Source organism: Cherax quadricarinatus, chromosome 96, assembly GCF_038502225.1.
Source record: "Cherax quadricarinatus isolate ZL_2023a chromosome 96, ASM3850222v1, whole genome shotgun sequence".
Classification (NCBI taxonomy): domain Eukaryota; kingdom Metazoa; phylum Arthropoda; class Malacostraca; order Decapoda; family Parastacidae; genus Cherax; species Cherax quadricarinatus.
Window position 1 is genome coordinate 819,712 of NC_091387.1, and position 27,500 is coordinate 847,211.

Genomic DNA, 27,500 nt, shown 5'->3' on the forward strand with positions numbered 1-27,500 from the left:
GAACCATCTACCCCGGACAATTTAACCACTTACCCGCACAATACTATATCCGCACACAACTTAATGCAACTTATCCACACTAAAACTGATTCAAATCATCCACTTATCTGCACTGTATAACCACTTATCGACACATTAATCTATTATCCACAGCTCCACACAACTGTTGAATGCGCCTCGTATGTTATATATCCAACATATACAAACACCTGGCACAAGCGCAGGTTACTAGATCCATCTAGAGGTGACATGTGACACTAGATCGTCTGGTGACCGCTAGGTGCGCTGTGGCAGACTTGTCAGTGTTAGTTGGCTGGCTGATTCGATCACCTCATGTGTGGTAATCGTCCGAGTCAGACTCTCTCAAGCGCACAGCTGGCTCACATTATGAACAATGGTTCTCTCAAGCGCACAGCTGGCTCACATTATGAACAATGGTACTGTGATTCCATTCTCACTTCTTATCATTGGGTATCCCTCTGGGAAGAGTGCATTCTCAGTCTTAACTGTTGCAACATTAGTCTAACTGAACCAGTGGCGGAGGCACCACCAGTGGTAGAACCACAATGGTAGTAGTATCACTACAGTGCTGGTGGCACAACCAGTGGTAGTAGCTCCACTACAGTGTTGCTGGTAGCACCTACACAGTAGTGGCACCACCTACACAGTAGTGGTATCACCTATAGTGGTAGCACCCACACAGTAGTGGCACGACCTTCAGTAGTGGTATCACCTACAGTAGTGGTAGTACCCCAACACACATCAACAAAGCCTCTCAGTCTCCAGCAGCAGCAATACAACAGAGAATAAAGTAGCGAGCTCACGTTATTCCAGATTCAATATTTACCAGGCAACACAATCAACATATTTAAAACTCAATCAGAAAAAGGGATATAATCCTCATTAATATTGAGCAGAGACTATATTTTAGGAATTTACACCAGGGGTTTTTCTACCCCTGGGGGTCCTGCTCAGGGAAAAGGCTTTAGACTGCTTGTTTAAGCAGACTGTTGGTGTCTGAGATTGCCTGAGTGTAAGTGGGAATAGTTAATAGAGGATAAATGAGAGTGCCCTTACCTTCATTAATGGTAGAAAGAACTCGGCGTTCTTATCCGGTGTCATTGTACCGTGGCAGTTCTGTGGGGAGAGATGTGTTGATCAGTACACATATTTCTGTTTCCCTCCACAACCATTTCTGCCTGGATAATCCTCTCTCTCTTCTTTCTCTCTCTCTTCTTTCTCTCTCTCTCTTCACTCTTTCTCTCTTCCCACTCTCTTATTCCCTCCACACATACAAAAGAATAAACAGGCAGACAACACAGCTCTCATAGAGACTGCGTGGAATAATAGCCACTGCAGTATTTCCAGTGGGATACCTTATACTGAGATGCTAAATGTCATAGATATGTTACACTATTGGTAAGGAACCAGTAAAGTTCTGAGAGTCATCAATATTGATTTCGTCAGTCACTACACAGCAGGAGACACAGTGATCAGTATTCGTGTCACAAGAAATGGATTTACACTGAAGACATTTCGAACGGTTTCGAGCCAGTTATTTACAACTCTCCACCAAACAGCAAGAAACCCAGACAGGAGTATGTGATAAGACCCCACAGAACATAGCCTAACACACCTCTCACAACACCTCACACAACACCTCCCACAACACAACACACCTCACACAACATCACCTACAACACACCTCCCACAACACAACACCTCCCACAACACTACACCACCTACAACACAACACCTCCCACAACACACCACCTACAACACACCTCACACAACACCTACAACACACCTCACACAACACCACCTACAACACACCTCACACAACACAACACCTACAACACACCTCACACAACACCTTCCACAACACAACCAGACACAGTTACTTAAATAGATATTCTGTGTACTATTCTCCTCTCCCTCCTAACCTGTTCTTCCCATGCTACTTCTCCTCCATTCCTCATTCACCTTCCTAACACACGATAGTTATTAATCTAAATCAATAGCAGATAATTCCTCTCAGTTGATAGTCTGGGTATTGACTGGCAGTAGTCTGCTATCTGGATAGTCTGGGTGTTGACTGGCAGTAGTCTGCTATCTGGATAGTCTGGGTGTTGACTGGCAGTAGTCTGCTATCTGGCTATAACATGTACTAGTAGCCATCTTCCTCTTGCTCCTAGTCCTCCTCCTAGTGCTCCTGCTCCTAGTACTGCTCACTGAGTGACAATATCAGTCGTAATCTACCTAAGAATTTACCTGCTCACATAAGTTCCATCATTAACGATACCTTCGTCTGATTATACTCTCTTGTCATCAATCAGGGAAGTGTGGCCCACTCTCCCAGGCACCGTGTGGCCCACCCTGTGTCAGGCACCATGTGGCCCACTCTCCCAGGCACCGTGTGCCCCACCCTGTGTCAGGCATCATGTGGCCCACTCTCCCAGGCACCGTGTGGCCCACCCTGTGTCAGGCACCATGTGGCCCACTCTCCCAGGCACCGTGTGCCCCACCCTGTGTCAGGCACCATGTGGCCCACTCTCCCAGGCACCGTGTGCCCCACCCTGTGTCAGGCACCATGTGACCCACTCTCCCAGGCACCGTGTGGCCCACCCTGTGTCAGGCACCATGTGGCCCACTCTCCCAGGCACCGTGTGGCCCACCCTGTGTCAGGCACCATGTGGCCCACTCTCCCAGGCACCGTGTGGCCCACCCTGTGTCAGGCACCATGTGGCCCACTCTCCCAGGCACCGTGTGGCCCACCCTGTGTCAGGCACCGTGTGGCCCACTCTACCAGGCACCGTGTGGCCCACCCTGTGTCAGGCACCATGTGGCCCACTCTCCCAGGCACCGTGTGGCCCACCCTGTGTCAGGCACCATGTGGCCCACTCTCCCAGGCACCGTGTGGCCCACCCTGTGTCAGGCACCGTGTGGCCCACTCTCCCAGGCACCGTGTGGCCCACCCTGTGTCAGGCACCGTGTGGCCCACTCTCCCAGGCACCGTGTGGCCCACCCTGTGTCAGGCACCGTGTGGCCCACTCTCCCAGGCACCGTGTGGCCCACCCTGTGTCAGGCACCATGTGGCCCACTCTCCCAGGCACCGTGTGGCCCACCCTGTGTCAGGCACCATGTGGCCCACTCTCCCAGGCACCGTGTGGCCCACCCTGTGTCAGGCACCATGTGGCCCACTCTCCCAGGCACCGTGTGGCCCACCCTGTGTCAGGCACCATGTGGCCCACTCTCCCAGGCACCGTGTGGCCCACCCTGTGTCAGGCACCATGTGGCCCACTCTCCCAGGCACCGTGTGGCCCACCCTGTGTCAGGCACCATGTGGCCCACTCTCCCAGGCACCGTGTGGCCCACCCTGTGTCAGGCACCGTGTGGCCCACTCTCCCAGGCACCGTGTGGCCCACCCTGTGTCAGGCACCATGTGGCCCACTCTCCCAGGCACCGTGTGGCCCACCCTGTGTCAGGCACCATGTGGCCCACTCTCCCAGGCACCGTGTGGCCCACCCTGTGTCAGGCACCATGTGGCCCACTCTCCCAGGCACCGTGTGGCCCACCCTCCCACGCACAGTAACCCACCCTCCCACGCACCGTGTGGCTCACCCTCCCACGCACCGTGTGGCTCACCCTCCCACGCACCGTGTGGCCCACCCTCCCACGCACCGTGTGGCCCACCCTCCCAAGCCCCGTGTGGCCCACCCTCCCACGCAGTGTGGCCCACCCTCCCACGCACCGTGTGTCCCACCCTCCCACGCACCGTGTGGCCCACCCTCCCAAGCACCGTGTGTCCCACCCTCCCACGCACCGTGTGGCCCACCCTCCCAAGCACCGTGTGCCCCACCCCCCACCCTCCCAAGCACCGTGTGTCCCACCCTCCCACGCACCGTGTGTCCCACCCTCCCCAGCACCGTGTGGCCCACCCTCCCAAGCACCGTGTGGCCCACTCTCCCACGCACCGTGTGGCCCACCCTCCCAAGCACCGTGTGGCCCACCCTCCCAAGCACCGTGTGGCCCACCCTCCCAAGCACCGTGTGGCCCACTCTCCCACGCACCGTGTGGCCCACCCTCCCAAGCACCGTGTGGCCCACCCTCCCAAGCACCGTGTGGCCCACCCTCCCACGCACCGTGTGGCCCACCCTCCCAAGCACCGTGTGGCCCACCCTCCCAAGCACCGTGTGGCCCACCTTCCCAAGCACCGTGTGGCCCACCCTCCCACGCACCGTGTGGCCCACAAGAAACTTATCGCAGCAGTTTCATGTTCTTTCTAACAGGATAACAGCAGTGACGGGAGGGAAGGGAGAGTGTGGGGAGAGCCTTCGGTTTTACTATTCTCGCCTCAACTGCCTGGATAATAGTAAATAGTACTTAACAATGTACCTTGAATCAGTCTGATTCAAGGTACCTATTTACTGCTAGGTGAAGAGGGAGTGTTGGTGCCACTGTCTCACAGTGTTGGTGACACTGTCTCAGTGTTGGTGCCACTGTCTCACAGTGTTGGTGACAGTCTCACAGTGTTGGTGCCACTGTCTCACAGTGTTGGTGACAGTCTCACAGTGTTGGTGCCACTGTCTCACAGTGTTGGTGACACTGTCTCAGTGTTGGTGCCACTGTCTCACAGTGTTGGTGACAGTCTCACAGTGTTGGTGACACTGTCTCACAGTGTTGGTGACACTGTCTCACAGTGTTGGTGACACTGTCTCACAGTGTTGGTGACACTGTCTCACAGTGTTGGTGACTGTCTCACAGTGTTGGTGACACTGTCTCAGTGTTGGTGACTGTCTCACAGTGTTGGTGCCACTGTCTCACAGTGTTGGTGACACTGTCTCACAGTGTTGGTGACACTGTCTCACAGTGTTGGTGACACTGTCTCACAGTGTTGGTGACACTGTCTCACAGTGTTGGTGACACTGTCTCAGTGTTGGTGACTGTCTCACAGTGTTGGTGACACTGTCTCACAGTGTTGGTGACACTGTCTCACAGTGTTGGTGACACTGTCTCACAGTGTTGGTGACACTGTCTCACAGTGTTGGTGACACTGTCTCACAGTGTTGGTGACACTGTCTCACAGTGTTGGTGACACTGTCTCACAGTGTTGGTGACACTGTCTCACAGTGTTGGTGACACTGTCTCACAGTGTTGGTGACACTGTCTCACAGTGTTGGTGCCACTGTCTCACAGTGTTGGTGCCACTGTCTCAGTGTTGGTGACACTGTCTCACAGTGTTGGTGACACTGTCTCAGTGTTGGTGCCAATGTCTCAGTGTTGGTGCCACTGTCTCACAGTGTTGGTGCCACTGTCTCACAGTGTTGGTGACACTGTCTCAGTGTTGGTGCCACTGTCTCACAGTGTTGGTGACACTGTCTCAGTGTTGGTGACTGTCTCACAGTGCTGGTGACACAAACACAGTGTTGGTGACTCACACAGTGTTGGTGACTCTCACAAACACAGTGTTGGTGACTCACAAACACAGTGTTGGTGACTCTCACAAACACAGTGTTGGTGACTCTCACAAACACAGTGTTGGTGACTCTCACAAACACAGTGTTGGTGACTCTCACAAACACAGTGTTGGTGACTCTCACAAACACAGTGTTGGTGACTCTCACAAACACAGTGTTGGTGACTCTCACAAACACAGTGTTGGTGACTCTCACAGTGTTGGTTACTCTCACAAACACAGTGTTGGTGACTCTCACAAACACAGTGTTGGTGACTCTCACAAACACAGTGTTGGTGACTCTCACAAACACAGTGTTGGTGACTCTCACAGTGTTGGTTACTCTCACAAACACAGTGTTGGTGACTCTCACAAACACAGTGTTGGTGACTCTCACAAACACAGTGTTGGTGACTCACAAACACAGTGTTGGTTACTCTCACAAACACAGTGTTGGTGACTCTCACAAACACAGTGTTGGTGACTCTCACAAACACAGTGTTGGTGACTCTCACAAACACAGTGTTGGTGACTCTCACAAACACAGTGTTGGTGACTCTCACAAACACAGTGTTGGTGACTCTCACAAACACAGTGTTGGTGACTCTCACAAACACAGTGTTGGTGACTCACAAACACAGTGTTGGTGACTCTCACAAACACAGTGTTGGTGACTCTCACAAACACAGTGTTGGTGACTCTCACAAACACAGTGTTGGTGACTCTCACAAACACAGTGTTGGTGACTCTCACAAACACAGTGTTGGTGACTCTCACAAACACAGTGTTGGTGACTCTCACAAACACAGTGTTGGTGACTCTCACAAACACAGTGTTGGTGACTCTCACAAACACAGTGTTGGTGACTCTCACAAACACAGTGTTGGTGACTCTCACAAACACAGTGTTGGTGACTCTCACAAACACAGTGTTGGTGACTCTCACAGTGTTGGTTACTCTCACAAACACAGTGTTGGTGACTCACAAACACAGTGTTGGTGACTCTCACAAACACAGTGTTGGTGACTCTCACAAACACAGTGTTGGTGACTCTCACAGTGTTGGTGACTCTCACAAACACAGTGTTGGTGACTCTCACAAACACAGTGTTGGTTACTCTCACAAACACAGTGTTGGTTACTCTCACAAACAGTGTTGGTGACTCTCACAAACACAGTGTTGGTGACTCTCACAAACACAGTGTTGGTGACTCTCACAGTGTTGGTGACTCTCACAAACACAGTGTTGGTGACTCTCACAAACACAGTGTTGGTGACTCTCACAAACACAGTGTTGGTGACTCTCACAGTGTTGGTGACTCTCACAAACACAGTGTTGGTGACTCTCACAGTGTTGGTGACTCTCACAAACACAGTGTTGGTGACTCTCACAGTGTTGGTGACTCTCACAAACAGTGTTGGTGACTCTCACAAACACAGTGTTGGTGACTCTCACAGTGTTGGTGACTCTCACAGTGTTGGTGACTCTCACAAACAGTGTTGGTGACTCACACAGTGTTGGTGACTCACAAACACAGTGTTGGTGACTCTCACAAACACAGTGTTGATAACTCTCACAAACACAGTGTTGGTGACTCACACACAGTGTTGGTGACTCTCACACAGTGTTGGTGACTCACAAACACAGTGTTGGTGACTCACAAACACAGTCTCCATATTCCTCACTCACCTCTTCCAGTCACTGTCAAACACCAGAAAAACACATCACTGTTAAAAACAGAGTGAGAGTCACTGATGTGAGAAAGATGCTGGAGGCTGTCAAGAAGGTATCCAGAGCCCTTCTTTACGGTCCATAACACCTAGGATTGGCATAGCATTCTCGACTTACTTGACAAGTGTTGTTTGTGTTGTGGTTAGCCATCTTTTCATCCCGCCAGGATATTGTTAGAGGATTCCTCTTGTTTGTGTGGCTGTTTCTGTGGTTTTTTTAAGTTGGCTTCTATTGTGGTGGGATTTTATAGGTATGGAGGAGAGAACTGCATCATCCCCTGTAATACCTTGGTCCCCTGTAACACCCTGCCACCCCTGTAACACCTTGGTCCCCTGTAACACCTTGGTCTCCTGTAACACCCTGCCACCCCTGTAACACCTTGGTCCCCTGTAATACCCTGGTCCCCTGCTACCCCTGTAACACCCTGCCACCCCTGTAACACCTTGGTCCCCTGTAACACCTTGGTCCCCTGCTACCCCTGTAACACCCTGCCACCCCTGTAACACCTTGGTCCCCTGTAACACCTTGGTCCCCTGTAATACCCTGGTCCCCTGCTACCCCTGTAACACCCTGCCACCCCTGTAACACCTTGGTCCCCTGTAATAACCTGGTCCCCTGTAATACCCTGGTCCCCTGCTACCCCTGTAACACCTTGGTCTCCTGTAACACCCTGGTCCCCTGTAATACCCTGGTCCCCTGCTACCCCTGTAACACCTTGGTCCCCTGTAACACCTTGGTCTCCTGTAATACCCTGGTCCCCTCCTATCCCTGTAACACCCTGCCACCTCTGTAACACACTGGTCCCCTGTAACACCCTGGTCCCTCGTAATACCCTTGTCCCCTGTAACACTCTGGTCCACTGCTACCCCTGAAACACCCTGCCACCCTTGTAACACCCTGGTCCCTCGTAATACCCTGGTCCCTTGTAACACTGGTCCACTGCTACCCCTGAAACACCCTGGTCCCCTGTAACATCCTGCTCCCTTGCTACACCTGTAACACCCTGCCACCCTTGTAACACCCTGGTCCCTCGTAATACCCTGGTCCCTTGTAACACTGGTCCACTGCTACCCCTGAAACACCCTGGTCCCCTGTAACATCCTGCTCCCCTGCTACACCTGTAACACCCTGCCACCCTTGTAACACCCTGGTCCCTCGTAATACCCTGGTCCCTTGTAACACTGGTCCACTGCTACCCCTGAAACACCCTGGTCCCCTGTAACATCCTGCTCCCCTGCTACACCTGTAACACCCTGCCACCCTTGTAACACCCTCGTCCCTCGTAATACCCTGGTCCCTTGTAACACTGGTCCACTGCTACCCCTGAAACACCCTGGTCCCCTGTAACATCCTGCTCCCTTGCTACACCTGTAACACCCTGCCACCCTTGTAACACCCTCGTCCCCTGTAACACCCTGGTCCCCTGTAACACCCTGGTCCCCTGTAACACCCTGCTACCCCTGTAACACGTGTGTGTGTGTATTTGCAAGATGTTACGACCTTGGGACAAGGAGGGAGGGAGGGAGGGAGGGAGGGAGGGAGGGAGGGAGGGAGGGAGATTGTAGTGAACTTTGAAATAGAGGGAATAACAGAGAAGAAGAATAGGGGAGATGAGAATGGTCGAGTAACTGAAGTGATCCGTGGAGGGAAGTGTGGAGGGAGGGGTGTGGAGGGAAGTGTGGAGGGAGGGGTGTGGAGGGAAGTGTGGAGGGAGGGGTGTGGAGGGAAGTGTGGAGGTGGGATGGAGGGAGGGGTGTGGAGGGGGAGAGGTGTGGAGGGAGGGGTCTGGAGGGAAGTGTGGAGGGAAGTGTGGAGGGAGGGGTGTGGAGGGGGAGGGGTGTGGAGGGGGAGGGGTGTGGAGGGGGAGGGGTGTGGAGGGAGGGGTGTGGAGGGAGGGGTGTGGAGGGGGAGGGGTGTGGAGGGCGAGGGGTGTGGAGGGCGAGGGGTGTGGGGGGAGGGTTGTGGAGGGAGGGAGGTGTGTGGAGGGGGAGGGGTGTGGAGGGAGGTGTGTGGAGGGGGAGGGGTGTGGAGGGAGGTGTGTGGAGGGGGAGGGGTATTCATAAAATCCCACCCATACTAGACCATGCTAGGCAGGTTACACTCATACTAGACCATGCTAGGCAGGTTACACTCATACTGGACCATGCTAGGCAGGTTACACTCATACTAGACCATGCTAGGCAGGTTACACTCATACTGGACCATGCTAGGCAGGTTACACTCATACTGGACCATGCTAGGCAGGTTACACTCATACTAGACCATGCTAGGCAGGTTACACTCATACTAGACCATGCTAGGCAGGTTACACTCATACTGGACCATGCTAGGCAGGTTACACTCATACTAGACCATGCTAGGCAGGTTACACTCATACTGGACCATGCTAGGCAGGTTACACTCATACTAGACCATGCTAGGCAGGTTACACTCATACTAGACCATGCTAGGCAGGTTACACTCATACTGGACCATGCTAGGCAGGTTACACTCATACTAGACCATGCTAGGCAGGTTACACTCATACTGGACCATGCTAGGCAGGTTACACTCATACTGGACCATGCTAGGCAGGTTACACTCATACTAGACCATGCTAGGCAGGTTACACTCATACTGGACCATGCTAGGCAGGTTACACTCATACTGGACCATGCTAGGCAGGTTACACTCATACTGGACCATGCTAGGCAGGTTACACTCATACTGGACCATGCTAGGCAGGTTACACTCATACTAGACCATGCTACGCAGGTTACACTCATACTGGACCATGCTAGGCAGGTTACACTCATACTGGACCATGCTAGGCAGGTTACACTCATACTGGACCATGCTAGGCAGGTTACACTCATACTGGACCATGCTAGGCAGGTTACACTCATACTGGACCATGCTAGGCAGGTTACACTCATACTGGACCATACTAGGCAGGTTACACTCATACTGGACCATGCTAGGCAGGTTACACTCATACTGGACCATGCTAGGCAGGTTACACTCATACTGGACCATGCTAGGCAGGTTACACTCATACTGAACCATGCTAGGCAGGTTACACTCATACTGGACCATGGTAGGCAGGTTACACTCATACTGGACCATGCTAGGCAGGTTACACTCATACTGGACCATGCTAGGCAGGTTACACTCATACTGGACCATGCTAGGCAGGTTACACTCATACTGGACCATGCTAGGCAGGTTACACTCATACTGGACCATGCTAGGCAGGTTACACTCATACTGGACCATGCTAGGCAGGTTACACTCATACTGGACCATGCTAGGCAGGTTACACTCATACTGGACCATGCTAGACAGGTTACACTCATACTGGACCATGCTAGGCAGGTCACACTCATACTGGACCATGCTAGGCAGGTTACACTCATACTGGACCATGCTAGGCAGGTCACACTCATACTAGACCATGCTAGGCAGGTTACACTCATACTGGACCATGCTAGGCAGGTCACACTCATACTGGACCATGCTAGGCAGGTCACACTCATACTGGACCATGCTAGACAGGTCACACTCATACTGGACCATGTTAGGCAGGTCACACTCATACTAGACCATGCTAGACAGGTCACACTCACACTGGACCATGCTAGACAGGTCACACTCACACTGGACCATGCTAGACAGGTCACACTCACACTGGACCATGCTAGACAGGTCACACTCACACTGGACCATGCTAGACAGGTCACACTCATACTGGACCATGCTAGACAGGTCACACTCATACTGGACCATGCTAGACAGGTCACACTCACACTGGACCATGCTAGACAGGTCACACTCATACTGGACCATGCTAGACAGGTCACACTCACACTGGACCATGCTAGACAGGTCACACTCATACTGGACCATGCTAGACAGGTCACACTCATACTGGACCATGCTAGGCAGGTCACACTCACACTGGACCATGCTAGACAGGTCACACTCACACTGGACCATGCTAGGCAGGTCACACTCACACTGGACCATGCTAGGCAGGTCAATCTTCAATACATCTTACAGGCCACCTGTACACATCTGTACACATCTGTACAGCACACCTGCACAGTACATCTTACAGCACACCTGTGCACCCCACGTGTACACATCTGTACACATCTAGTTTACAAACCTGTACAACACATCTATACACCACACCTGTACAGTAATATACAGACCTGCAGAGCACACCTGTACAGGTGTGTACAAGGATAATTATGACGCACCTGTAGCCCAACAGACGTGGGAGGTAGTCCTGGATGAGTGGGGGATGTGTGGTGGGGAGAGGGACCTCTCGACCCCCCAATACCCCCACTCAGCCCACTCATGGGTGCCCCGCCCATGAGGGGCATAGGGCCGCCCATCCCGGACGCCCCCAGTCCCATGGGTCCGTCACGGGCGTTGGTGGGACACCCACCAGGGGTGGATATGGGCGTGGAGGAGGAGGATGTGGTAGCAGCCACGGACATAGTGGACGACACACACCCACTATCACGTACACCCATGCTGGAACACGTACAAGACAGTATATATTATATACATAAAAATATACAACGTGAATATATACAATGGTATACATCTATGTATATACACTAATATACATGCTTCTTAGTGTGTATACACAAACCCTCTCGATATACACAAACCCTCTCGATATACACAAACCCTCTCGACATACACAAACCCTCTCGACATACACAAACCCTCTCGATATACACAAACCCTCTCGATATACACAAACCCTCTCGACATACACAAACCCTCTCGATATACACAAACCCTCTCGATATACACAAACCCTCTCGACATACACAAACCCTCTCGATATACACACACCCTCTCGATATACACACCTCTCAGTGTATACATATATATATCTCCACGTGTATATATACGTCTCTTAGTGTATATATACATATATACATCAAGTGTATATATACTGATACACCTCTCAGTGTATATATACAGAGATCTCACTGTATATACACACTGGTATATACATCTCAGTGTATATATATACTGTACTGAGATATAAACATCTAGGGGACTAAGATTTAGTCCCCTAAGCCTTCCTGACTGGGGCCTGAATTCTAGTCTCCAGTCCCTAGTCCTCAGCCCTTAGTCCCTAGCCCTCAGTCCCTAGCCCTCGGCCCTTAGTCCCTATCACTCAGTCCCCAGTTGCTAGTACTAGTACATAATCGTCAGTCCCCAGCACTAATCCCTAGCACTAGCACCCAGTCCCTGGTGCCCCACACTAGGCAGGGCAGTCCACAGACTCCAATATCTCTCTCCACCAGCCCACTCTACTAGCTAGAATGATCCTTCTCCTAGTTACTACTAGCTAGAATGATCCTTCTCCTAGTTACTACTAGCTAGAATGATCCTTCTAGTTACTACTAGCTAGAATGATCCTTCTAGTTACTACTAGCTAGAATGATCCTTCTCCAAGTTGCTACTAGCTAGAATGATCCTTCTCCAAGTTGCTACTAGCTAGAATGATCCTTCTCCAAGTTACTACTAGCTAGAATGATCCTTCTCCAAGTTGCTACTAGCTAGAATGATCCTTCTCCAAGTTGCTACTAGCTAGAATGATCCTTCTCCAAGTTACTACTAGCTAGAATGATCCTTCTCCAAGTTACTACTAGCTAGAATGATCCTTCTCCAAGTTACTACTAGCTAGAATGATCCTTCTCCAAGTTACTACTAGCTAGAATGATCCTTCTCCAAGTTACTACTAGCTAGAATGATCCTTCTCCAAGTTACTACTAGCTAGAATGATCCTTCTAGTTACTACTAGCTAGAATGATCCTTCTAGTTACTACTAGCTAGAATGATCCTTCTAGTTACTACTAGCTAGAATAATCCTTCTAGTTACTACTAGCTAGAATGTTCCTTCTCCAAGTTACTAATAGCTAGAATGATCCTTCTCCAAGTTACTACTAGCTAGAATGATCCTTCTCCAAGTTGCTACTAGCTAGAATGATCCTTCTCCAAGTTACTACTAGCTAGAATGATCCTTCTCCTAGTTACTACTAGCTAGAATGATCCTTCTCCTAGTTACTACTAGCTAGAATGATCCTTCTCCAAGTTACTACTAGCTAGAATGATCCTTCTCCAAGTTACTACTAGCTAGAATGATCCTTCTAGTTACTAGCTAGAATGATCCTTCTAGTTACTAGCTAGAATGATCCTTCTCCAAGTTGCTACTAGCTAGAATGATCCTTCTCCAAGTTACTACTAGCTAGAATGATCCTTCTCCAAGTTACTACTAGCTAGAATGATCCTTCTCCAAGTTACTACTAGCTAGAATGATCCTTCTCCATGTTACTACTAGCTAGAATGATCCTTCTCCAAGTTACTACTAGCTAGAATGATCCTTCTCCAAGTTACTACTAGCTAGAATGATCCTCCAAGTTACTACTAGCTAGAATGATCCTCCAAGTTACTACTAGCTAGAATGATCCTTCTCCAAGTTACTACTAGCTAGAATGATCCTTCTCCTAGTTACTACTAGCTAGAATGATCCTTCTCCAAGTTACTACTAGCTAGAATGATCCTTCTCCTAGTTACTACTAGCTAGAATGATCCTTCTCCAAGTTACTACTAGCTAGAATGATCCTTCTCCAAGTTACTACTAGCTAGAATGATCCTTCTAGTTACTACTAGCTAGAAAGATCCTTCTCCAAGTTACTACTAGCTAGAATGATCCTTCTCCAAGTTACTACTAGCTAGAATGATCCTTCTCCAAGTTACTACTAGCTAGAATGATCCTTCTCCAAGTTACTACTAGCTAGAATGATCCTTCTCCAAGTTACTACTAGCTAGAATGATCCTTCTCCAAGTTACTACTAGCTAGAATGATCCTCCAAGTTACTACTAGCTAGAATGATCCTTCTAGTTACTACTAGCTAGAATGATCCTTCTCCAAGTTACTACTAGCTAGAATGATCCTTCTCCAAGTTACTACTAGCTAGAATGATCCTTCTAGTTACTAGTTAGAATCCTCCTAGTCTAGCTAGAATGATCCTTCTAGTCTACTAGCTAGAATGATCCTAGTCTACTAGTTAGAAAGATCCTTCTAGTCTACTAGCTAGACTGATCGTTCTCCTAGTCTAGCTAGAATGATCCTTCTATTTACTAGAACGATCCTTCTAGTCTACTAGCTAGAACGATCCTTCTAGTACTAGAATGATCTTTCTAGTGTACTACTAGCTAGAATGATCCTTCTAGTCTACTACTAGCTAGAATGGTCCTCCTAGTCTACTAGCTAGAACAATCCTTCTCTTAGTTACTACTACCTAGAATGATCCTTCTAGTCTACTACTAGCTAGAAGGATCCTTCTAGTTACTACTAGCTAGAATTATCCTTCTAGTTAAAATGATCCTTCTCCTAGTCTACTAGCTAGAATGATCCTTCTCCTAGTCTACTACTAGCTAGAATGATCCTTCTAGTCTACTACCAGCTAGAATGATCCTTCTAGTCTACTAGCTAGAATGATCCTTCTAGTATACTAGCTAGAATAATCCTTCTAGTCTACCAGCTAGAATAATCCTTCTAGTCTACCAGCTAGAATGATCCTTCTAGTCTACTACTAGCTAGAATTATCTAGTCTAGTAGCTACAATGATACTTCTAGTCTACTACTAGCTACAATGATCCTTCTAGTCTACTAGCTAGAATGATCCTTCTCCTAGTCTACTAGCTAGAATTGTTCGAGTACCGAGGTGTTCGAGTACCGAGGTGTTCGAATACCGAGGTGCCACTGCCTCAAGTCTGGAGACCTTACCATCCGGGACGAACACAAAACTCACCCACATTTTCCGAGGACACTGAACCTGTGTTAGTAAACACCTGGACAGGATTCACTCATTATATTTTAAGTACCGGTGAAATCGTTTGATACAGTAATCAAACCAGTTACAATGCTCTCATTTTTTAAGGGATTTCCAACTGGCTGGTCTACATTTTGGCTTAGTAAGACCTGCTTAAAAGATTTTATAGGTTGTTTTTCTAACCTGAAATCTGGTTTAGTACGGATGGGAAAAAATCGTCTGGTCAACTTCTGAATTACAACAAAAAAACAGAAAACTGTGGCTCTCACAACACTTAAATAACTCGAAGGTTTATGAGTTTTCTATGAGTACCTGAGTAATGAGTACCTGAGTAGAGTACCTGAGTAATGAGTACCTGAGTAGTGAGTACCTGAGTAATGAGTACCTGAGTAATGAGTACCTGAGTAGAGTACCTGAGTAATGAGTACCTGAGTAGAGTACCTGAGTAGTGAGTACCTGAGTAGTGAGTACCAGAGTAATGAGTACCTGAGTAGAGTACCTGAGTAGTGAGTACCTGAGTAGTGAGTACCTGAGTAATGAGTACCTGAGTAATGAGTACCTGAGTAATGAGTACCTGAGTAGAGTACCTGAGTAGTGAGTACCTGAGTAATGAGTACCTGAGTAGTGAGTACCAGAGTAATGAGTACCTGAGTAGAGTACCTGAGTAATGAGTACCCGAGTAGTGAGTACCAGAGTAATGAGTACCTGAGTAGAGTACCTGAGTAATGAGTACCTGAGTAATGAGTACCTGAGTAGAGTACCTGAGTAATGAGTACCTGAGTAGTGAGTACCAGAGTAATGAGTACCTGAGTAGAGTACCTGAGTAATGAGTACCTGAGTAGAGTACCTGAGTAGAGTACCTGAGTAATGAGTACCTGAGTAGAGTACCTGAGTAGAGTACCTGAGTAATGAGTACCTGAGTAGAGTACCTGAGTAATGAGTACCTGAGTAGAGTACCTGAGTAATGAGTACCTGAGTAGAGTACCTGAGTAATGAGTACCTGAGTAATGAGTACCTGAGTAATGAGTACCTGAGTAATGAGTACCTGAGTAGAGTACCTGAGTAATGAGTACCTGAGTAGAGTACCTGAGTAATGAGTACCTGAGTAATGAGTACCTGAGTAGAGTACCTGAGTAATGAGTACCTGAGTAGAGTACCTGAGTAGAGTACCTGAGTAATGAGTACCTGAGTAATGAGTACCTGAGTAGAGTACCTGAGTAATGAGTACCTGAGTAGTGAGTACCAGAGTAATGAGTACCTGAGTAGAGTACCTGAGTAATGAGTACCTGAGTAGAATACCTGAGTAATGAGTACCTGAGTAATGAGTACCTGAGTAGAGTACCTGAGTAATGAGTACCTGAGTAGTGAGTACCAGAGTAGAGGGTAAATGAGTAGAGGGTGCCTGAGTAGAGGGTACCTGAGTACAGTACCTGAGAAGAGAGTACCAGAGTAGAGGGTAAATGAGTAGAGGGTGCCTGAGTAGACGGTACCTGAGTAGAGGGTACCTGAGTAGAGGGTACCTTAGTAGAGGGTACCTGAGTAGAGTACCTGAGTACCAGAGAAGGTACCTGAGTAGAGAGTACCTGAGTAGAGGGTACCTGAGTAGAGGGTACCTGAGTAGAGGGGTACCCGAGTAGAGGGTACCTAAGTAGATAGTTTGAGTAAAGGGTACCTGAGTACATGGTACTTGAGTAGAGTACCATGGCTACCAGGGCCTCCTTGTTAATGCCTGGACTAGGTATTAGTACCTGCCTAGTACCTATCTAGTACCAGCTTACCTGTTATTATTCATGGCTACCAGGGTCTCCTTGTTAATGCCTGGACTAGCTACCAGTACCTACCTAGTACCAGTACCTACCTAGTACCAGTACCTACCTAGTACCAGCTTACCTGTTATTATTCATGGCTACTAGGGTCTCCTTGTTAATGCCTGGACTAGCTACTAGTACCTACCTAGTACCAGTACCTACCTAGTACCAGCTTACCTGTTATTATTCATGGCTACCAGGGTCTCCTTGTTAATGCCTGGACTAGCTACTAGTACCTACCTAGTACCAGTACCTACCTAGTACCAGCTTACCTGTTATTATTCATGGCTACCAGGGTCTCCTTGTTAATGCCTGGACTAGCTACTAGTACCTACCTAGTACCAGTACCTACCTAGTACCAGCTTACCTGTTATTATTCATGGCTACCAGGGTCTCCTTGTTAATGCCTGGACTGGAGTTATGGTTAGCGTGGATGGTGGGCGTGGTTATTGGGGGTGATGGGCGTGTGGGCGTGGGTGTGGGCGTGCCCAGCAGTGCTCTGTTGCCCAGGGAAGGAAACCCAGCTACCACTGACGGAGGAAGGTTAGGTAGCAGAGGTATCTGGAACATTGCTGCAAATATATAATAGAAAGTACACTTTAGTTACCCCATAATAGTAATAATAATAATAATAATAATAATAGTAATAATAATAATAGTAATAATAATAGTAATAATAATAATAGTAATAATAGTAATAATAATAATAATAGTAATAATAATAATAGTAATAATAATAATAATAATAATAATAATAATAATAATAATAATAGTAATAATAGTAATAATAATAATAGTAATAATAATAGTAATAATAATAATAATAGTAATAATAATAATACTATATTCTGATAGTAAGAAATTAATAATCAATAATAATAACATTAATATTAATTAATAATTAAATTATAATTAATAATAACAGTAATATAATCGCAGTTATATCATAATTGGAATGCCTTTTTTTTTTAACTGTAAATGATTTACAGTTTCCTTAACGTACGTTTGTAAATATTTACAACCCTTGTTTGTTCCCCCATAACCCATAAGGGTTTAACGCTCACTTGTTTTTCATTCAATAAAATATTTCAAGATTTACATTTCAGTTTTCACTAACTGTAAACGCTGTTTACAAACCATGTCTGTAAATAAACCAAAATATCTCTGAACGCACAACACGTCGAACCTTGAAGTGGATGGGCTGCAGCAGCTAAAAGACCACACTGGGTTCCCCTCCTGTCAGCTAAGATCAAGAAACAGGCTACACGAGCATCTCTGAACGCACAACACGTCGAACCTTGAAGTGGATGGGATACAGCAGCTAAAAGACCACACTGGGTTCCCCTCCTGTCAGCTAAGATCAAGAAACAGGCTACACTGGGCCACAAGCTCACAAACTGGACAGATAAAGATTGCAAAACGTCGACTGGTCTGACGAATTGTGATTTCTGCTGCAACATGCAGATGGTGGGGTCAGAATTTGTTGTAAGTGTTTGGGATGTGAAGGAACAGGAGACTCACAAGATGAAGGGATGCTGTCATCTCAACTGGGACCAGAATCGTTAACAAATCTTTCCAGTATCTTGTTCAATAATGACGCCAAGAATTTATGCTGTACCTAATAAAGTGGCCATTGAGTATATGTCGTGCCGAATAGGTAAAACTTGCAGTTTTGGCTTAAATAGCAATGCTCTTCTTGCCGAATAAAGCAAGCAAAAATTTTTGTATGCAATAATTTCGCAAAAATCATTCTGAACCTAACGAAAAAAATATATTTCACTGTGTTTATTAAATTATTATAAACATATCTAAAATATATTTAGCTGGATTAAGCTAAATTAAATTGCGTTTGTTATAATAAGGTCAGGTAAGTTTTCTAAGGTTCTTTTGGTGCAAAATTATTAATTTTTACATTAATATAAATGAAAAAATATATATATCTTTAAACGTATAAGAGAAAATTTTAGAAAGAACTTAATTTTAAATGAGTTCTTGCTAATTGACCAGTTTTACATATTCTGCACGACATATATATATATATATATATATATATATATATATATATATATATATATATATATATATATATATATATATATATATATATATATATATGTACATATGTTTTCAATATTCTTTATGACGTTCATTGACCTAGTAGATAAAATAGATGGTAGTCTATTATGCTTCTATCTTCATGTTTCTCTCTCTCTCTCTCGCCTCCCTCATACCTCCTCCTCACCCTCCCTCCCCCATCCCCCCACACCTCCCTCCCCATCCCCCCACCTCCCTCCCAATCCCACCTCCCTCCCCCATCCCCCCCACCTCCCTCCATCTAGACAAAGGCAATGAGGGAATAAAATAGAGAGTTTACGAGGGTCGTAGATTCCGCCGCCTTAAAAGATTCCGACCCATAAGAAAATTGTAATCTGGGCAGGTAAACTTTATCCATTAATCTTAAATTTTGCTTTTCAAAACATGATTTTTTGGGGAAGAGGTAAGGGGAGGGGGGAGGGGAGGGGGGAGGGGAGGGGAGGGGGTGCCATAATCTACAAGGGTCAAAGGAGACTGTAGTGTTGAGTGGTCGTGGCACAGTAGTACTTGTGTGAGACTGGTATAACACTGCCATATAGTGTGTGTGTATATATATATATATATATATATATATATATATATATATATATATATATATATATATATATATATATATATATATATATATATATACACAACACACACACAACACACAATACAACACACAACACCCAACACAACACACAGCACAACACACAAAACAACACCAACACAACACACAATACACAACACAACACACAACATAACACACCACACAACAGAACACACAACACAACACAAAACACAACACAACACACAGCACAACACACAGTACAACTCACAACACAACACAACACACACAACATACAACACAACATACAACACAACATACAACAAAACATAACATACAACACAACATACAACACAACACAACATACAACACAACACAACATACAACACAACACAACATACAACACAACACAACATACAACACAACATACAACACAACACAACATACAACACAACATACAACACAACATACAACACAACACATACAACACAACATACAACACAACACAACATACAACACAACACAACATACAACACAACACAACATACAACACAACATACAACACAACACAACATACAACACAACATACAACACAACACAACATACAACACAACACAACATACAACACAACATACAACACAACACAACATACAACACAACACAACATACAACACAACACAACATACAACACAACACAACATACAACACAACATACAACACAACATACAACACAACACATACAACACAACACAACATACAACACAACATACAACACAACACAACATACAACACAACACAACATACAACACAACATACAACACAACATACAACACAACACAACATACAACACAACACAACATACAACACAACATACAACACAACACAACATACAACACAACATACAACACAACATACAACACAACACACAACACAACACAACATACAACACAACATACAACACAACACACAACACAACACACAACACAACATACAACACAACACAACATACAACACAACACACAACACAACACAACATACAACACAACATACAACACAACATACAACACAACACACAACACAACACACAACACAACACACAACACAACATACAACACAACACACAACACAACACAACATACAACACAACACAACATACAACACAACATACAACACAACATACAACACAACATACAACACAACAACATACAACACAACATACAACACAACATACAACACAACACAACATACAACACAACACAACATACAACACAACACATCATACAACACAACACAACATACAACACAACACAACAACATACAACACAACACAACATACAACACAACATACAACACAACATACAACACAACATACAACACAACATACAACACAACATACAACACAACACACAACACAACATACAACACAACACAACATACAACACAACATACAACACAACATACAACACAACACACAACACAACATACAACACAACATACAACACAACATACAACACAACACAACATACAACACAACATACAACACAACATACAACACATACAACACAACATACAACACAACATACAACACAACAACACAACACAACATACAACACATACAACACAACACACAACACAACACAAGATATAACACAACATACAACACAACAACACAACACAACATACAACACAACACAACATACAACACAACATACAACACAACACACAACACAACACACAACACAAGATACAACACAACATACAACACAACATACAACACAACATACAACATACAACACAACATACAACACAACATACAACATACAACACAACATACAACACAACATACAATACAACACAACACAACATACAACATACAACACAACATACAACATACAACACAACATACAATACAACACAACACAACATACAACACAACATACAACATACAACACAACATACAACATACAACATACAACACAACATACAATACAACACAACACAACATACAACACAACATACAACACAACATACAACATACAACACAACATACAACACAACATACAACACAACACAACATACAACACAACATACAACACAACATACAACACAACACAACATACAACACAACATACAACACAACACAACATACAACACAATATACAACACAACACAACATACAACACAACATACAACACAACACAACATACAACACAACACAACATACAACACAACACAACATACAACACAACATACAACACAACACAACATACAACACAATACAATACAACATACAACCCAACATAACACACAACACAACACAACATACAACACAACATACAACACAACACAACATACAACACAACATACAACACAACATACAACACAACATACAACATACAACACAACATAACACACAACACAACACAACATACAACACAACATACAACACAACATACAACACAACATACAACATACAACACAACACAACACACAACACAACATACAACACAACACAACATACAACACAACATACAACACAACATACAACACAACATACAACATACAACACAACATACAACACAACACAACACACAACACAACATACAACACAACACAACATACAACACAACATACAACACAACACAACATAACATACAACATACAACACAACACAACATACAACACAACATACAACACAACACAACACAACATAACATACAACATACAACACAACACAAGATACAACACAACACAACATAACATACAACATACAACACAACACAACATACAAGACAAGATACAACACAACATACAACACAACATACAACACAACATACAACACAACATACAACACAACACAAGATACAACACAACATACAACACAACACAACATACAACACAACATACAACATACAACACAACATACAACACAACACAACATACAACACAACACAACACACAACACAACATACAACACAACACAACATACAACACAACATACAACACAACACAACACAACACAACATACAACATACAACATACAACACAACACACTGAGGGTTTTCAATGAATATCTCATATAAGTAACTTTATATACTAGGCAAAAATGTTGGTTAATGCCGGCCGGCAGCAGCCTGCAGCAGCCGACAGCAGCCGACAGGGCCTGGCAGCACCCTGGAGCAGCCGACAGCAGCCGACAGGGCCCGGCAGCAGCCGACAGCAGCCGGCAGCTGGTGGAGGCTTCGATATCGTAATAAAAGTCAGACGTAACGTGGAATGTAAATTAAAAATCAATTACTATAAAAGTTAGACAAGGAATGTTAGGAATGTTATGTGTATATTAAGGTAGTGAATGTTGAATGTTAGGAATGTTGTGTGTATATTAAGGTAGAGAATGTTGAATGTTATGTGTATATTAAGGTAGAGAATGTTGAATGTTAGGAATGTTATGTGTATATTAAGGTAGTGAATGTTGAATGTTAGGAATGTTATGTGTATATTAAGGTGAATGTTGAATGTTAGGAATGTTGTGTGTATATTAAGGTAGAGAATGTTGAATGTTAGGAATGTTATGTGTATAATAAGGTAGAGAATGTTGAATGATAGGAATGTTGTGTGTATATTAAGGTAGTGAATGTTGAATGTTAGGAATGTTGTGTGTATATTAAGGTAGTGAATGTTGAATGTTAGGAATGTTGTGTATATTAAGGTAGAGAATGTTGAATGTTAGGAATGTTGTGTGTATATTAAGGTAGAGAATGTTGAATGTTAGGAATGTTATGTGTATATTAAGGTAGAGAATGTTGAATGTTAGGAATGTTGTGTGTATATTAAGGTAGAGAATGTTGAATGTTAGGAATGTTATGTGTATATTAAGGTAGAGAATGTTGAATGTTAGGAATGTTATGTGTATATTAAGGTAGTGAATGTTGAATGTTATGTGTATATTAAGGTAGTGAATGTTGAATGTTATGTGTATATTAAGGTAGAGAATGTTGAATGTTAGGAATGTTATGTGTATATTAAGGTAGTGAATGTTGAATGTTGTGTGTATATTAAGGTAGAGAATGTTGAATGTTAGGAATGTTATGTGTATATTAAGGTAGAGAATGTTGAATGTTAGGAATGTTATGTGTATATTAAGGTAGAGAATGTTGAATGTTAGGAATGTTGTGTGTATATTAAGGTAGAGAATGTTGAATGTTGGGAATGTTATGTGTATATTAAGGTAGAGAATGTTGAATGTTATGTGTATATTAAGGTAGAGAATGTTGAATGTTAGGAATGTTATGTGTATATTAAGGTAGTGAATGTTGAATGTTGTGTGTATATTAAGGTAGAGAATGTTGAATGTTATGTGTATATTAAGGTAGTGAATGTTGAATGTTAGGAATGTTGTGTATATTAAGGTAGAGAATGTTGAATGTTAGGAATGTTATGTGTATATTAAGGTAGAGAATGTTGAATGTTAGGAATGTTATGTGTATATTAAGGTAGTGAATGTTGAATGTTAGGAATGTTGTGTGTATATTAAGGTAGTGAATGTTGAATGTTAGGAATGTTGTGTATATTAAGGTAGTGAATGTTGAATGTTAGGAATGTTGTGTGTATATTAAGGTAGAGAATGTTGAATGTTAGGAATGTTGTGTGTATATTAAGGTAGAGAATGTTGAATGTTAGGAATGTTGTGTGTATATTAAGGTAGAGAATGTTGAATGTTAGGAATGTTATGTGTATATTAAGGTAGAGAATGTTGAATGTTAGGAATGTTGTGTATATTAAGGTAGAGAATGTTGAATGTTGGGAATGTTATGTGTATATTAAGGTAGAGAATGTTGAATGTTAGGAATGTTGTGTGTATATTAAGGTAGAGAATGTTGAATGTTAGGAATGTTGTGTATATTAAGGTGAATGTTGAATGTTAGGAATGTTATGTGTACATTAAGGTAGAGAATGTTGAATGTTAGGAATGTTATGTGTATATTAAGGTAGAGAATGTTGAATGTTAGGAATGTTATGTGTATATTAAGGTAGAGAATGTTGAATGTTAGGAATGTTGTGTGTATATTAAGGTAGAGAATGTTGAATGTTAGGAATGTTGTGCGTATATTAAGGTAGAGAATGTTGAATGTTAGGAATGTTGTGTGTATATTAAGGTAGAGAATGTTGAATGTTAGGAATGTTATGTGTATATTAAGGTAGTGAATGTTGAATGTTAGGAATGTTGTGTATATTAAGGTAGAGAATGTTGAATGTTAGGAATGTTATGTGTATATTAAGGTAGAGAATGTTGAATGTTAGGAATGTTGTGTATATTAAGGTAGAGAATGTTGAATGTTAGGAATGTTGTGTATATTAAGGTAGAGAATGTTGAATGTTAGGAATGTTGTGTATATTAAGGTAGAGAATGTTGAATGTTTATATATTACTGTAGACGTTGTGTGTATGTATCTTCACCCCCTCCCCATATATCACCCCCTCCCCATATATCTTCACCCCCCTCCCCATATATTTTCACCCCCTCCCCATATATCTCCCCTTCTCCATATATCACCCCCTCCCCATATATTTTCACCCCCTCCCCATATATCACCCCTTCCCCATATATCACCCCCTCCCCATATATCTTCACCCCCCTCCCCATATATCTTCACCCCCTCCCCATATATCTTCACCCCCCTCCCCATATATCACCCCCTCCCCATATATCTTCACCCCCTCCCCATATATCTTCACCCCCCTCCCCATATATCTTCACCCCCTCCCCATACATCACCCCTCCTCGTACAATTCACCCCCTCCCCAAATATCGTCACCCCCTCTCCCCTTATACCACCACCACCCCTCCCCCTGTAAAAACTTCTCACAAGACAACACAGTCCGCAACACCCCCCTCGACAACCCCTCCCCCTACCTTCCCCCCTCTAAAAAACCCGAAAAAATCACGTAAATTGCATACAGAACTTGGTTTTTTCTCTTGTTTTAAAAACCTCCAGAGTGAAGGTAAGAGCAGGAAGGAGTGCATGGTAATCTCGACCTTACGACCACCTCGTTACTAGTACCGTACCGGCAGGTGCTAGTTGGTGGGGCCTTGTTAAGACGTTACCAGGCAAGTGTCGGAGGGGCGGAGGGGGGAAAACTGGGGGGTTTAATGTACTCTCAGTGCAACACACAATACTAGAGTACAACACACAACACTAGAGTACAACACAACACCAGAGTGCAACACACAACACCAGAGTGCAACACACAATACCAGAGTTCAACACACAATACCAGAGTTCAACACAATACCAGAGTGCAACACACAACACCAGAGTGCAACACACAATACCAGAGTTCAACACACAATACCAGAGTTCAACACAATACCAGAGTGCAACACACAATACCAGAGTACAACACACAATACCAGAGTACAACACACAATACCAGAGTACAACACACAACACCAGAGTGCAACACACAACACCAGAGTGCAACACACAATACCAGAGTACAACACACAATACCAGAGTACAACACACAACACCAGAGTGCAACACACAACACCAGAGTGCAACACACAACACCAGAGTACAACACACAACACCAGAGTGCAACACACAATACCAGAGTGCAACACACAACACCAGAGTACAACACAATACCAGAGTGCAACACACAACAACAGAGTACAACACAATACCAGAGTACAACACAATACCAGAGTACAACACACAACACCAGAGTGCAACACACAACACCAGAGTGCAACACACAACACCAGAGTACAACACAATACCAGAGTACAACACACAACACCAGAGTGCAACACAATACCAGAGTACAACACACAACACCAGAGTGCAAGACAATACCAGAGTTCAACACACAACACCAGAGTGCAACACACAACACCAGAGTACAACACACAACACCAGAGTACAACACACAACACCAGAGTGCAAGACAATACCAGAGTTCAACACACAACACCAGAGTGCAACACACAACACCAGAGTGCAAGACAATACCAGAGTACAACACACAATACCAGAGTGCAACACACAACACCAGAGTACAACACACAACACCAGAGTTCAACACACAACACCAGAGTGCAACACACAACACCAGAGTACAACACACAACACCAGAGTGCAACACACAACACCAGAGTACAACACACAACACCAGAGTACAACACACAACACCAGAGTACAACACACAACACCAGAGTACAACACACAACACCAGAGTACAACACACAACACCAGAGTGCAACACACAACACCAGAGTACAACACACAACACCAGAGTACAACACACAACACCAGAGTGCAACACACAACACCAGAGTACAACACACAACACCAGAGTACAACACACAACACCAGAGTGCAAGACAACACCAGAGTACAACACACAACACCAGAGTGCAAGACAACACCAGAGTACAACACACAACACCAGAGTGCAAGACAACACCAGAGTACAACACACAACACCAGAGTACAACACACAACACCAGAGTGCAACACACTATACCAGAGTACAACACACAACACCAGAGTGCAACACACAACACCAGAGTACAACACACAACACCAGAGTACAACACACAACACCAGAGTGCAACACACTATACCAGAGTACAACACACAACACCAGAGTGCAACACATAACGCTCAGAAGATGAGAGTGCAACAAAGGCAGAGTGCAGGTGTGATGGTAGTGAAGCAAGACAGAGTGCAGGTGTGAGGGTAGTGAAGCAAGGCAGAGTGCAGGTGTGAGGGTAGTGAAGCAAGACAGAGTGCAGGTGTGAGGGTAGTGAAGCAAGACAGAGTGCAGGTGTGAGGGTAGTGAAGCAAGAGAGTGCAGGTGTGAGGGTAGTGAAGCAAGGCAGAGTGCAGGTGTGATGGTAGTGAAGCAAGACAGAGTGCAGGTGTGATGGTAGTGAAGCAAGACAGAGTGCAGGTGTGAGGGTAGTGAAGCAAGGCAGAGTGCAGGTGTGAGGGTAGTGAAGCAAGAGA

At 44.7% G+C, this 27,500-nt stretch overlaps 1 protein-coding gene across 12 annotated transcripts in view; it reads right to left on the reverse strand.

Moving 5' to 3' along the window:
• nab (NGFI-A-binding protein homolog) overlaps positions 1 to 27,500 on the reverse strand; it is a 1,330,987-nt gene that overhangs the window by 144,756 nt on the left and 1,158,731 nt on the right. For all 12 annotated transcript variants that reach the window (XM_070104957.1, XM_070104964.1, XM_070104962.1 and 9 more), the window contains 3 exons: positions 17,209 to 17,413; positions 11,428 to 11,707; positions 1,078 to 1,137 (listed from right to left, as the gene is read on the reverse strand). In XM_070104957.1, coding sequence (XP_069961058.1) covers positions 1,078 to 1,137; positions 11,428 to 11,707; positions 17,209 to 17,413 — 545 coding nt within the window. The remainder of the gene's footprint in view (positions 1 to 1,077; positions 1,138 to 11,427; positions 11,708 to 17,208; positions 17,414 to 27,500) is intronic.